Here is a 16,254-nt window from a genome sequence, read left to right as displayed (position 1 = left end):
TGAAATGAATATGTTGCTGACAAAAAAGAAAAAAGAAGGATTTAGAGAAGGGTGGCCATGGTGGCGACGAGACATTAGATTATTTTTCATAGGTCTTTTTGAATATGCTACTCACCACTCATGCATCACCTTCCATGTGTGGCAAGAAGTTTAATAGCATCTACTTCATTTGCCAAAACATGATCATGTTAATGAACATTCAAGCAGTGTGGCAAATGGGTTCTTAGCAGAAGGTTCAAATGGTAGATAATTACATGATGTGAAGTGTATTATTGTGGAAGGTGATAATTGATGAATTCGCCTCAAAGCAAAAAGGGGAACCAAGCATGAAGTAAAGGAATGATGAGTTGAAGATAAGTATGAGGAACCATCAAACTAGTTTAAAGTTGACGAGGCAAAATGTGATATCGATGGGGACCAAGTGTTCTGAAGCCAACTTGCCTTGGAAAAGTTTGAGGGGGGAGTAGAATGACGATACAATCAAAGATCAAAAAAGAGAAGATAAGGACATTGAAAAGGGAAGTTCAATCCTCTGCCACCACCCTGAGAAACCTAGAGGCGAGGTTGGGGGAAGCAAAAATGGAGGTCGTTTTAGGTGAGATTAGTCTTTTTAAGACGATGGTGGATGGAAAGCTGATGGAGAAGTTACTTCGCCTGACTAAAGCAACTAAGTGATAACTTAATTTTTTTTGTCCTTTTTCATGAATTTGTTTGCCTTGTTTATGTATGTTGTATACATGTCTCTCATGAGATTATATTTTAAGAAAGTTTTGTTTTTGTTTCCATATTTTGTTTTATTGCTTTCTATATGAATCTTTATATAATACCTTTGTATTTTGTTGAGTTTGACTAGGTGTAGCATTGGTTTCTATAAGGAATGCGACCATGTTCATTTATGAGTTTGAAATGTATATGAATAACTTTGGAGATGTTTGTAAACATAATTTGTAGGAAGTTTGGTCAATAAAAAAATTGTGTACCCCTTAGGACGCAATGATACCCCTATATGGCACAACGATATTTCGTAGAACACAATGATACCATGTAAGGGATAATGATATCTCATAAATCATAATGATATATTATGTTACATAATGTATAATCTTCCAGGGACAAGACATGTAGTAAATAAGGCACGTCACTAAAAATTTCTACTGTTGCATGGAAAAGTAGTGTCACCATACCACTCTATTAATACTTTGAATTATGTAATTCATAATTGGAGAAAAAGTCATTATGAATTTAACAATACAATTCACCTTATTAAAAAATATAGCTATAATAATGCCTCAGGTTAACAAAGTTCCACGTCATGTGTGCAAGATAATCGTTCATTTCTTCCAGCTTTTAGGTACCATGTGATGATCTTTCTTGTTGCCTATAAGACCCTTCCTAGTTGGATCTAGGACTCTCATATGCATCTCGCTCCTAAGAGTTGGATCCACCTGGCATCTGGATAGTGGCACCCGTATCATATTTCTTTAGGTGGCTAGTTGGATGAGATGCTCTATTTTCTTCTTGAGATGGTTGTAGTCCTCAGTCTGGTGCTCGTTGATCTTATGGAACCTGCACCACTTGTTGGCTCGGTCCCTAACATATCTGACTTGGATGTCGGTAGGTGAGTTACGTCATGTATTTAAATGACTTCACACCATATCTGCTTGTGACGAGTGTTCAAGGGCATGAAGCTCCCTGTGGGTTTTCCATTTCATTTGAACTTCGCCATGTCTTTGATGGGTAAGGTATAATAGCTTTTACGAGATTGTTACGAGCCATGAGGGTTGCTAGTTGTATGCTCTTTGACATCCATGGCCTTTTTTAGCATTACGTGCATGTTACCACCCATGTTATAGAAGCCGCTAGACTCTAGGAGATGGATTCGTTAAAATGCCCCACCCCCACTCTATTTTGGAATACTTCCACAAACATTCCCTAGTTTGGATGAATGACCTTAATAGTTGCCTCATTGAAACAAACGAGATATTCCTTCAGAAAATCATAAGGGCCTTGACAAATGTTAAAGAGGATGGTGGTATACATCTTTTTGTGCCTGCTTGTTGCAAACTGATTGACCCATTTCTTCACTAGGTCCTGGTAGCTGATGAGCGAGAGTCGTGGCAAGCCCATGAATAATATTAATGTTGCATCTCTGATGAGCGAGAATTTTATATTTGCATAATTTCTAATAAAGAGAATATAAGTGGTGTTCTCTTAAACCAATTCGGTTGATAGTTATGTAGAAACATTAGATGTACGAACGTGAATTCGAACCCGCGATATTTAATTTATTTATAGGGTGAATTTCAGTAACTAATCTACTAAAAAATATCATACCAAATTACATTGCCAATTAATAGTCAAAGTGCATTATTCCAAATTACATTGACAATTAATTATCAAAGTGAATTCTATCAATTCACATAGATATTTTAAAATTATTTATATGGCATGATAAATTTTATTAAACGGCCATGTAAGCTTAACATTGTCGTGCAAGCCTATTAAGCTCTATACTAAATACTTAAATATTTTTTTTTTCAAATCATTAAACTCACATCATGATTTTTTACCACAATGCCCCATTTTTGAAAATATAATACCACAATGCCACATACTGAAATTAAAATACCAAAATGCCACACTTTGCAACATTGGTTCGGTTAGCTTAGGGGGTGGACGAACTGATGAAATTTTTTCCCCTCGTTTGGGTTCGTCCAGGGGTTGCCCGACCCATAACTAGGGTTTTTTTCTTCATTTTTTTATTTTTTATTATTAATTGATTTAATTTTTTTATAATAATAATAATTGTTTTTTAATATATTAAGTGGTGAAAATATAATAAAAAATTAAAAAAATAATTTTAATAATAAAATAGATAAATATATTATTAATTTAATAAATAAATATACTAATAATTATTTAATAAATTAATTAATAAGATATTTTATTAAATAAATTTAATCCAACATAATACGGTAGGTGCATCCGTTGGCCGATCCGTTGAAACAAATATACGAGTAAGACATAGGTTGGACGAGCATGTGTAGGTTCGGCCAATAGATGGCCGAGCGCATATATTTTATTATTTTTTGTTGCCTATAAATAAGATTGGATTTCTCATTTGCACTCACACCAGTTACAATCAAAGGCTTGGTGTTCTTCAGAACCCCTTCCAACGTTTCCATTTATGAAGAGAGATGCAACACTATTTTTTTCAGCAACAAAGCCTCTGTTGAAGATCAAACTCTGGAACACGCAAACATTTGAGCATTTACAAAGGCACTTGATCGACTGGCTAGACGAAAACATTCTCGAGGGTGAAAAGATAAGGAAAATTGAAAGGCAAGTCACGGAGAAAGGCCCAAATGGAATAGTAACTCGTTCTCGGAGAACCGTGAAAAATGATGTTGGTGTTCTTATGATGATGTTAGGACCACATGATATTGTGTTGATGGTTGTAATCTCTTAGTTATGTTTTATTTGTTTCATGTGTGGTTGTTTTATTGGTTTCCTGTGTGGTTGTTTTATTTGTGGTTGTCTTTATTTCGTTATCATTGAATGTTTTTTTAGTTATGTGAAATGTTGTTTTAGCTATGTTTTATGTGGGTTGTTATTTATAATTGAAATGCAAACTCAATTAAAAAGACACTATATTACATTCATAAAGCTAGTTGAAGTAAACATTATGGCCTATTGGACGGACCGACTACATTTGGACATTTACTTCGGATATGACCTACTTCACGGCAAATCCCCACATTCTCTTTTCCACGTCGTCCATTTCGGTTCTAATCTGAGTACTATTTGGGCGACCTCTTTTCTTCCTACGCATAGTCTCGTCATGACAAAGAGTAGGTCCTTTATATTGCGGCCAATCGTCTTGATGTGGGAGGATCTGGAAGCTTTCTTGGTAGACTTTAAAAACATGTTGAATTTTGAAGACGTCTGGTATGTGAATGGTGTAGTCTTGGCATATAATTTCACATGCTGCAATCACATGTGAGCAAGGCAAATGAAACGCTTGAAATTTTCCACAATCACAGGTTCGTTTTCGTATATCAACACCGTAAGTACCAGTTAGTCGACCATCGTTGCGGTTTATTCTTTTGGACACCATAAAATAGAATCTCTCTCGGTCGAATTGAAAAACATTATGACTGCTTGCTTTGTTGACTTCTTCAGCCATCCCCTTGATACACTTGTCTGTAAAAGTTTGACCTGATGTTAACCTCTTTGTCCATTCATGGTCGCGTTGACCAAATAACGCTCCCATCCGAAAATATGTGGACTGTACCAAAGAAGTTATTGGAAGGTTTCGGGTTTCCTTCGGCAAGGTTAGTCGTCATGTGTCCCCATCGTTGTCCTCTATCAAACGCCCTTGCCCACTTCTCCCGGGGGATATTTTCAATCCACACCAAAGCATCTCTATTTGTCTGTCGAATTTTGGCGCTATAGTAGTTGTACATTGACTCCGTTAATGCATATCCTGTTACAAATATTCAACATGTCAAGCAAATGGCAAAGAGCAATTGAAACATGTAGTATGTATAAAATTAGATTATTACCCATGTTGACGAGTTTTTTACGTAGTTCCTTGTCTCTGATCGCACACATAAAGTTTTGCATGATGTGCCTAATGTAGTAGACATGTGAAGATGGAGGATTTTGCCATCCATTTGCAGGATCATCATAGGCACTTTTAATCGATGGATGTCTGTCTGATATTAGGCATAAATTGGGTTGGGGTGTCACGTGGTTTTTTAGATTGCGAAGGAAAAAACTCCAAGCATCCTTGGTTTCACCCTCGACAATAGTGAATGCAATTGGAAAATTGTTTCCATTCCCATCCTACGCGACAACCATCAACAAGGTCCATTTGTATCTTCCATACAACCATGTTTCGTCGACTTTCACAATTGGCTTGCAATAGGCAAAACCATGGATGCACGGCTGAAACGCCCAAAATAGACGATGGAATATCATCTTATCACCCAATTGGCTTCCTTCGTTTGAAAATGCGGGTAACGTTTCCAAATCTATTATCATTCGAGGCATATATGTTTTCATTATCAATAACTATTGTGGAAGGTTATTGTAAGATGTCTCCCAGTTTCCATACGAGGATTCTATGGCCTTTACTTTTGCAATCCACGCTTTCCTGTATGATATATTATAACCATACTTTCCTGTAATATGAGAGATTATGAGCTTTACCTTCATCGATGGGTCGATGTTAACAAGATCCTTGATGCAGTGAGAGACCCTAGAACTGAAATTTTACGTTTGGGGTTTGAATGTGTTTATTATCACTTTGACCATGTATTTAAACTATGCTATTGGAAGATGTACGCCTTGGGGGTCGTCCAAGTAAAGGACGAATGTGTGTTTTGGTTCAACCAATGGTTGGCCGAGCCTGTACGTGGTCGTCCAGGGGTTGGCCGAACCAGTACAGGTGCGTCCAAGGGTTGGCCGACCCCAAACGTAGCCCATTTTTTATGCATTCAATCATGCAATTGTCACTTCAGCCAGTGTATTTTCCCATCATAGAGTAGCTAGCATGCAAGTGTCATCAATATAGTTGGATAATAGGGTGAATCCTTCTTTGCATGCAAGACACTCGTTAACCCAATGGACTATAGGATGAATCTTCTTTGACTATAAATTCAACCTCTCATTGTCAATCCAAATTCATATCATCTTCCAAATTTTAAGAGTTCTATAATCATCTTATACACTTAATTCAATCACACACAATGTCCATTTTGCTTACGATGGGAGAACAACACAAAGGAACAAGAAATAGCATATGTAAGAATTTCATTTTAACATTTTTCTTTTGTTTATACATCTTTACAAAAAATATGATAACTTTTGTTTTTTTTTGTGTAGGATGATTCAAAAAGATTTAGACTACATTCGCATATATTCGACGAGGAGCCAAGTGAGTTTATTAAGCCTCATTTGGAACGAGCCAGTTTTGAACGTGTCGCCAATATCAACTTTAGAAGTGTTGATTCCAAGCTCGTCGTTGCAATGCTTGAAAGATGAAGGCCCGAAACACATATGTTTCATTTGCCAACTAGGGAATGTACAATTACCCTTGAGGATGTACATATGTTGTTCGGCCTTCATATAAATGGGGTGGTTGTTCGAGGTGCTTCCGAAGGAGGTGATTATGCGTATATGGCTGCTTTAGGCATAGAACCTGTTAGTGGGTATAGAGTGAAGTCATTAGTAAAATTGACATGGCTCCGCGAAATGTATGATGAAATGAAAGAAATTTCCCAACCAACCGAGGAACAAAATATTTTGCATGCAAAAATATATATTTTACTCATGATTAGCGTTTTATTGCTTGACAAATCTCATAATTTGTTGCATTCATGTTGGTTCCAATTTGTCAAAGATCTTGATAAATGCAGCCAATATAGTTGGGGGTCGGCTTGTTTGTGTTACCTCTACAGGGAGATGTGTAACGCATGTTGTAAAGAAGTCAAGAGTATTGGAGGGTGCGTACTCCTTCTTGCTGTGTGGACCTATTATCGCATTCCACAACTTGTTCCAAAGAGTTTAGTTGCTCCATCCTATCCATACACCGTTAGGTAAATTATTTGTTTCATAATATTCATTTTTTTAAAGTAACGCTTGTTTCTCATTACACTTTTTTAATATGCAAGATTTGCTCAACGAGGTAGAATATTTCGCATCTCCTAATGCTTATCTAGGTGGATATCATTTCGTATTGGATCACATGATCGCTGGAGATGTAAGTTTACAATCGTGCCATATATTTCGCATATCCTAATGCTTATCTCGTATGGAATATTTCGCATCTCCTAATGCTTATTTTTGTGTTGTAGTTTTTGTAGAGGCCCTACACAGATTACCCACGGTGTGTTCGACGAGATGCTCGGGTGTGGAGTGCGACTACGCATATTATCTGTTTTCATCTGGTGGAAATGCATCACGTTGACAGGGTCATACTTCAGTTTGGATTTACTTAAACCATCCCTCCTCCACCGAGATGTCTTCAAGAACACGACGAATTAAATAAGAACGATATAAGGGATATTGCGTATACCGATTTGAACATCGTTGAGAACAACAAATGGAAAGAGATTTTTTGTTGGCAATGTATGGTGATGTGAGTACCACTTTGCAACACATCGATGAATATATGCAATGGTATAGAAATATTCCATTTATATATTTGTCGCAAGAACAGTTTCTGGCAGACTCGCGTCAATATGCCTCCTCTTCCTCAACACCACAAACAGCCCCACCTACCTTTCGTCAAGAATTCTCACAAACGAACCAAACACAATTCCAACCCCAAACATCTTCATTCCCACAACAAACATACCATCACACTCAAACCACACAACAACACACAGTTATTGCCACAACATCTCATGATCCAAGTCCCTACACCCCAACCACCCAAACTAATTACTACTACCAACAACAAAAATATCAACAACAATCAACACTTCGACCACCACTACAATTCACCCCAATCCCTCAACCCGACTTCGGACCACCCATTTTCCCAATCCCAACCGCATTCCCCGACCCCTTCACTCTCCCAACTCTAATATACATTTGACGCTACGAATGCCTACTATCCATAGTTTCAATCACATATGCCACAAACATTTGTTTCTTCAAATCAACTAGTACCCAACATTCTACTCACTGATGATGAATTTCTGAATTTACGTACTCCAACTGCGGAAGAAGTGGCTTTCGCAATGGGCGCCGATTCATCATAGCAAGACGATGATCTTTCAAGCGACAATTCTCCATAAAGGCAACCTCCACCTCCACCAAATGATGACCAACAATTAGGCAAGGGTATGAGGAACAAGAGACCAACCTACTGTTATACAGGGGGTCATACAGTCCAACAAAAGCCAAAACAAAAAAAATGGACTTTTTTTCTTTGTAATTGGTTCATGTCATTAATAAAAAATTAATATTAAATTTATTTTTTTATTATTAAAATTTATTTAATAATTAAATATTATATTTAATTCATTTAATAGATTAAAAAACAATTATCTATATTTAAAAATCATTTTAATAAATTATTAATTCATAAAACAAAAAGAAAAAGCCCTAGTTATGGGTCGGCCAACCCCTGGCCGAACCCAAACTAGGGGGAAAAAATTTCACCAATTCGTCCATCCCTAGCCGAACCAATGTACAAAATGTGGCATATTAGTATTTTATTTTCAATATATCACATCGTGGTATTATGTTTTCAAAAATGGAGCATTGGTAAAAAAATCTCACATTATTCTACAATATTTTTCAATCAAATTATTTTGAAAAGAATTTTATGCCAAATAATTGCACTTAATGTTTATAATATATGAAACACACGAATTTCACATAACTCTATCACATCGAAACATTGACTACCTTATAATTACACAACACTTATTTTTCCCTGTCAACACAAAATGTTCTTTTTTTCTAATACAAACATTTATATTATTTACTAACATTAATGTAGTTATACAAATTCTTGAAAAAATAGAAACCATAAAAATCTATTTATATTTCTATGGCTGTGTTAATTAACCATACAAACCATATGGTGTTCTATGATCTTCCACGTTGTGCTCGTTTGCAAACAGAACTGGGTTTCTGTGCTGGCGTACACATTTCCGAAGAAACTGGACACTTCTGTAGACAATTATCCCCCAAACTACCGGAAACCGTAGCTCCGGCAGCCAACAACCCCGGCGGCGGATTCCCAACAAGGAAGTTCCCGTCCAAGAACAGCTTCTTAATAGACTTGATCTGTCCGTACTCCATTGGTATGTTCCCACGTAACGAGTTATGCCGAATCGACAAAAACGACAGCATAGGATATGCAGCTAGATTCGCGGGCGCGTAACCTTGGATTCTGTTGAATCCGAGGTTCAATGCTACAAGGTTGCTTCCTCCAGGGTGTGCTGGTTTTGAGATCTGAATTGCCGTGAAGCTGTTGTTGGCTAAATTCACTTGCTGCAAAGAGGGTAGAAGTAACAACCATGATTCGATTGTTCCGGTGAGTGAATTCTCGCTGAGTTCAACTACTGCTAGTTGGGTGGATTGATCAAAGGTTGGTTTTTGGAGTGGCCCGGATAGAGAGTTGTTCTTGATTGCGAGTTCGACTAAGTTCGGAGGTAGTTTCGGGATAGAGCCGGTTAGTTTATTGAAGCTTAAATCGATTCTGCGAATGGTTGCAACGGAATTTATCGAGTTTGGGATAGGCCCCGAGAGGGAGTTATGTGAGAAGTCTATAGATTCGAGAGATTTGAGTTTGGTTATTGAGAGAGGGATTGAACCGGAGAAGGAGTTGGATCGGAGGGTTAAGGTTTTGAGATTTGAGAGGGAGGAGATTGAAGATGGGATTGAGCCGGAGAAGTTGTTGTCGGAGAGGTCTAGTGTGATGAGCTGGGTGAGTTGAGAGATGAGTGGTGTGAGTGTGCCTGAGTAGGTTGCTGAGTCGAGTGTGATTTGGTTGATGTGTGTGGAGTCAGTGGTGCAGGTGAATCCGCAGAGGAAGTAAATGCGGCGAGGGGTAGAGCATGGATCAGTGGTGAAGTTCCAGGAGGCTATGCATGAGGAGGGTGGGATTGAGGAGGGGTTGATTGAGGCTTTGAAGGCTTTGAGAGCTCGGATGTCTGAGGGTGAAGTGAGGGATTGTGCAAGGAAATTGGTGTGGGAAATGGAGAGATAGATGGTGATAGTTAGGGAGAGGAATACGAGGTTTGGCATATTGAAAGCCTTGGTGTTTGTGAGATTCTAAAATGGAGTTTGCATTATTGTCGGTTAACAATTGTATATAAAAGGAATGAAAGTAAGTGTAAATATTGTGAGAGTTACAAGTGACTAGTAGTTACCATATTTATATGTCTAAATAACACAGGACAAAAGAATACATTATCTTATCAAAATACATATGTGATTGTTTTTCAACAATAACAACATACATACATGGAGAAAATCTACGTATGAGCAATTGAAATTGAAAGAGGGTGAAAACTGTCTTTTCTTATGTGGTGGGAGACATTGAGGTTTAAAGCCTGAATAAGAATGGGGACAACATTGTTGACTAAAACTTGTTTGATTACAGGTGCACTGCACTCAGGATCTGAGTGTGAAACTTATCCAGCTCACTTTTTGGGTTTTTATAATTTAAGTACTTAACTAGCTGCTTGCATAAGTAGCTCAATTTTTAGAAAATGATTTATAGAAAACTCTATGTAAAAATAATTGAAAATTTCTTTATCCCATGGAGTGAGAATCCCTGCTGTAAACTTCAAAATACGTCTTGATTTCAGAGATACATCTCTGAAATCACTCATTTTCATATTTTCTATTATTTCGGAGACGTATTTCCGACAACACCCATTTTTGAGTGTTTTCAAATATGCATCTCTGAAAACAGTTATTTTCTTTAATTTGATCAACATGTATTTCTCTAATATGTATGATATCAAACATTTGATGTGATTTTGCAATAGTTTTCATGGAGGGTTGAACAAGCTTGCGGAGTTATTGGAGGTTTGAGAGGGTCGAGATTTATCATTACCAAACACACCCTAAAACTTTTGTAAGTCTTGCAAAGTACTTTGCATTTGTACTTTGTAATATAATAGTATCAATATCAATTATATTAAAATCATTGTAGATCTTTCATTAAAAAGCATAAAAAATCTAAGAGGGAAGTTATAGCATGGAACACCATCGTAGTTGGTGTATGATGGACCGTCTTTATTGATCTTGTTATGGAGCATAGTAGTTGCACTTGTACTTGCAGTAAAGACGTCGGCAAGTGAGTGGGGTTGATAGAGTGTAGTGGATGTCACATCGTCATTCTAAAATTTTTGTTTTCCTTTTAGAACTTAACTTCTTCTTCTTTTTTTTTTTAATAAAAACAAGTGTTACAAAATGGAACATCTTGTAATTGTATACTAGTTACGAAATGTTTTACTTAAATAAATAAATCGTTAGAAAATAGGTATGATAATTCTGGATAACTTCGAAGAATCGTGTTCGTACATTTTTCGTATAAAGTATTTCGACCCTATTCTTGTCTGGATTCACGAAATCTTTGTGGGGATAATTCTCGAAGAGCAATCTGTTTCTGACAATAGAGAACAGATCAGGAATGTAGAGAGGAAGTATTATTTTCGTGTACCAAAATTGAGGCCAAATGACTCCTTATATAGGAGATCGATAACAGAAACCGAAAAGACACACCTGTTCAGAAAAATGGTCATGTCTGTTGGGAAAGGGTACAACTGTTCAGAAAAAATTTCGAACAGGACGCTACCCCGCACCCCGGGACCCCATCCAGGGGCTCTGTCCCTTGGACCCCAACGGGGCTCTGCCCCATGGACCCTGACGGGACGCTGCCCCGCATCCCGCCAGGGGCTACGTCCCTTGGAACCCCGTTTCAATTACACGTTTGGCTCGACGAGCATGCACTCCGCACTACCCTAACTCGTTTCAAACTTAAAGCATAATTGCGTCGGCCTATAGTAAATCACATTACTACCAAAATACATTGATGATATTAAAATCACCTACATAAATTTGTATAAAATAAATGGCCAATGTTTAACATTATTGTGTTTTGATAGTTTTTTTATTAAAAAATAAAATATATTAGTGAAAAAACAATCAACTCAACTATAATATATGCTCGTAGCAAATTTAGAATAGAGTTTCACTAAGAACAATACAAAGAAAACGAAAAAAAAAAAAACTAAATTACAGTTTTGGTCTTCTTATTTTAGTATTTTCACGATTTTGGTCCCCCTATTTTCATTTTAAACAGTTTTGGTCCCCCATCCCGATTTTGAACCAACTGTTCATGTACTGTTCATGTACGATCATGTAATGTTCATGTACGGTCATGTACTGTTCATGTACGGATCATGCACTGTTTATGAACAAAATTGGGATGGGGGGACTAAAACTGTTTAAAAAGAAAATAGGGGGACCAAAATCGTGAAAATACCAAAACAGGGGGACTAAAACTGTAATTTAGCAAAAAAAAATAGTTATGTGATAGAATAATTAAATGTTAGACGTAAGGATCTTTCATCATATACTTATTTTTCTTTAGAACACAAAATTTCTCTAATTTTATAAACTTCAAAATTTAATATAAAGAATTTGTTGGAGGGCTTAGATAAATTCCTCAAATTCAACATATGGTATTATATTAATCTAAACTAGCGTGATACCCGTGCGTCCGCACGGATACCCGTTGTGGCCGTGTTATTTTGTTCAATATATATATATATATATATATATATATATATATATATATATATATATATATATATATATTATTCTAGAGGTAAATGTCATAAGACCAGATGTGTAAAATATAGAAATTTCTTTTTAATAGGTTGGGGCAAAGTTTGAGATATTTTCATCAATAAAAATTATTTTCCCGTTAATATTCAATATTTCGCTCAGTAACTTCATGTTCCCGTAAATATTTAATATGTTTATCAGTAATTCATGTTCTCGTTACTATTGAATATTTTATTCAGTAACTTCATGTTCCCGTTAATATTCAATATTTTGATTAGTATCTTCATGTTCCCGCTAATATTCATTATTTTGATCAGTAACTTCATATTCCCGTTAATATTCCAAACTTGTTCTCGTTAATATTCAATGTTTTTATCAGTAACTTCATGTTCCCGTTAATATTTTTTATTTTGATCAGTAACTTCGTTTTTCCGTTAATATTCATTATTTTGATCAATAACTTTGTGTTCCCGTTAATATTCAAAAAGGATCAGTAACTTAATGTTTTCGATTATATTAAAAATTTTGATAAGTAACTTTGTCTTCCGTTAATATTCAATATTTTAATCAATAACTCCGTGCTCCCGTTAATATTCAATATTTTAAATATTAACGGGATATCCGTGCATTCGCACGGGGACTAATGTGGTACGCTCATTTGTTTTAATATTCAATATTTCAATTAGTAACTTCATGTTCCCATTAATGTTCAATATTTCGATCAGTAACTTCATGTTCCTGTTAATATACAATATTTTGATCATTAATTCATGTTCTCGTTAATATTCAATATTTTATTCAGTAACTTCATGTTCCCGTTAATATTCAATATTTTGATTAGTAACTTCATGTTCTTGCTTATTTTGTTCAATATTATATTTTTTTATAAAAAAAAAAAGAAATTGATGTAATTATTATTATGATACATTTCGTTCAGCAAAGATACATAATAAACTTAAAAATGAAATTGATAAAGAATAGAATAATGAAGTGTTATTTTATTAATATGCAATAAAAATTTGGAAGATCAGTAAAGAATACAGAATGTCGATTGTCCAATGCAATAAACATAGTCACATTTACTTTCAACGTATTCCAAATTTGTTCCCGTTAATATTCAATATTTTTATCAGTAACGCATGTTCCCGTTAATATTCATTATTTTGATCAGTAACTCCGTGTTCCCGTTAATATTGAAAAAATTTATCAGTAAGTTAATGTTTCTGTTGATATTCAAAAAAATTATCAATAACTTCGTGTTCTCGTTAATATTCAATATTTTATCAATAACCCCGTATTTCCGTTAATATTTATTATTTTGATTAGTAACTTCGTGTTCCCGTTAATGTTCAAAATTTGTTCCCGTTAATATTCAAATTTTTTATCAGTAACTTAATGTTTCCAATAATATTCAAAATTTTGATCAGTAACTTCGTGCTCTCGTTAATATTCAATATTTTAATTAATAACTCCGTGCTCCAGTTAATATTCAATATTTTGAATATTAACGGGATACATGTTCATTCGCACTGAGACCAGTGTGGTACGCTCATTTGTTTTAATATTAAATATTTTGATCAATAAATATTATTTTTCCGTTAATATTTAATATTTCGATCAGTAACTTCATGTTTTCATCAATATTTTTGTTTTGGAATTATTTATAAAACTAATTAAATCAATTGTAAACTTATTCTCATTATTATTCAACATTTAATTAAACGTGTTAATATCAGTACCATATGCGCATACCATATAATTACCTGTGTGTATCCGTAATATATTATTTTGTATTGGATAGAATTGACCCCATTAAAGTTTTAATGGTAATATTTCAATTCTATTATATTATATATAGATAAATATATATTGATTATTGATGAAATTGTCCAGTTAAAATTTTAAATTTTATAAATGACAAACAAATTGTATAATTAATAAAAAATATCATACAATTTTGATATTATTTATGCATATATTACTTATGTTTCATTCTATTACTATTTATTCATACATTACTTATGTTTCATTCTATTACTATTTATTCATACAGTACTTATGTTTCATTCGATTACTTATGCTTATTAACCCCATAGTTATTTTTAAATATGTTTTAAAAAAATAGTCAATAGATCTAATATATTTATTTTATTTGATAATCTCTAAAAAAAATTCATTAATATATATATATATATATATATATATATATATATATATATATATATATATATATATATATATATATATATATATATATATATATATATATATATATGTTTAATTATGCATTTTTTATCAAAAAAATTCCATACAATATATAAAAGCAATGATATGCCTAAAACACTTTATTAAAATATGTATCTAATAATATTAATCCTTTTGTTAAATGAGAGGTTAGACATCTTCTAACCATATGAAATTTGGTTTCAAAATTAGGTTGATAAATTCATTATTTTGGAAAATTTATATTAAGTAATTTTGAAAGAAATCAAGTGAGATAAATTATTTTTTATTAATTTTTAATGATAATTTGATTCACTCAATTTTTGGTGATACAACATCAATATAATTGGAGTACTAAATATATTGGTAAAATATTTATTTTATACCAATTAAGATATTGGTAAGTAATTGATATAATTTTAATATATTGATTCTATATCAATTAAATTATTCCCAACGTAATGATTTTAACGTATGGGTCGTTAAAAAGGCTTTTATATATTACAAAATTAGATAATTTTAGGTAAATCATACAAAAGTACAATATTTTCTCAAAATTATATTTTTTTAAGGTAAATCATACAATATTGTAAAAACAGTATAATTTTGTAAGATATAAAAGTACAATATTTTTTCAAATCTAATAATTTAAAAATACATGTGGTAAGTACTAAAAGAATAAGAAATCAAAAGTTGCAATCACATGCATTAAATCATAAATTAAAAGTTGCAATCAATCAATCAATAATTACTAAAGGTAATTATGATATTTAACTTTTTTTTATAGGTAAATGACTTATGTCTTTTCATTCTAAACTCTTTATTTACCTTAAAAAAATGTATTGTTTTTTTCTTTATTCTTTGATTCTATTTTCTTATACATTTCAAAATTATGTATATATTTTTAATTTGTAATATTTTATTATATTTTATCTTTATTTTTGTTTTGTTTTGTTCGACCTTATAATATATATATATATATATATATATATATATATATTGATAAACTTAATTTTTTAATTTGACTTTACTAAAATATTCTTTAGTTCTATGAATTAATATACAATATTATGTTATTTATATATTATAATATCTATAATTTTTATAATTACTAAGATTTAATATAAATATCACTCAAACATAAAATCAGTTGATCAATGAAATTTATTTATTAAAATTTGCAATAATATACCAATTATTTTCATATCAAGAAAATAGGTGTGTTGCTTCATTATTTGAACAAACCATTCTTTAAAATCACGTTCAAATCGACCATAATGCTTGGACTATTATGGATAAGAAGTTAAAATTTGCAATCACATTAAATCAAAAATCAAAATAATAAATCAAAAGTTCTAAAAAAATATACTATTTTTTTCTTTATTCTTTATTCTATTTTCTTATACATTTCAAAATTATGTATACATTTTTAATTTGTAATATTTTATTATATTATATCTTTATTTTTTGTTTTGTTCGACCTTACAATAAATAAATATCAATAATATTTTATAAAACTAACTTTATATATATTGATAAACTTAATTTCTTAATTTGACCTAACTAAAATATTCTTTAGTTATATGAATTAATATAAAATATTATCTTATTTATATATTATAATATCTACAATTTCGATAATTACTAAGATTTAATATAAATATCACTCAAACATAAAATCAATCAATCTATGAGATTTATTTA

At 32.9% G+C, this 16,254-nt stretch overlaps 1 protein-coding gene across 1 annotated transcript; it reads right to left on the bottom strand.

Annotated features, from left to right (window-relative positions):
* Positions 1-8,408: 8,408 nt before the first annotated feature.
* On the bottom strand, positions 8,409-10,034 carry LOC131610645 (probable leucine-rich repeat receptor-like protein kinase At2g33170). The gene has a single exon (XM_058882650.1). The coding sequence runs from the start codon at positions 9,769-9,771 to the stop codon at positions 8,608-8,610; it is 1,164 nt and encodes a 387-aa protein (XP_058738633.1). The 5' UTR covers positions 9,772-10,034; the 3' UTR covers positions 8,409-8,607.
* Positions 10,035-16,254: the final 6,220 nt, after the last annotated feature.

This window comes from Vicia villosa, linkage group LG1, assembly GCF_029867415.1.
Source record: "Vicia villosa cultivar HV-30 ecotype Madison, WI linkage group LG1, Vvil1.0, whole genome shotgun sequence".
Taxonomy (NCBI): Eukaryota; Viridiplantae; Streptophyta; class Magnoliopsida; order Fabales; family Fabaceae; genus Vicia; species Vicia villosa.
Note: the sequence above shows the minus strand (reverse complement) of the source record. Positions and strands in the feature narration are given on the sequence as shown.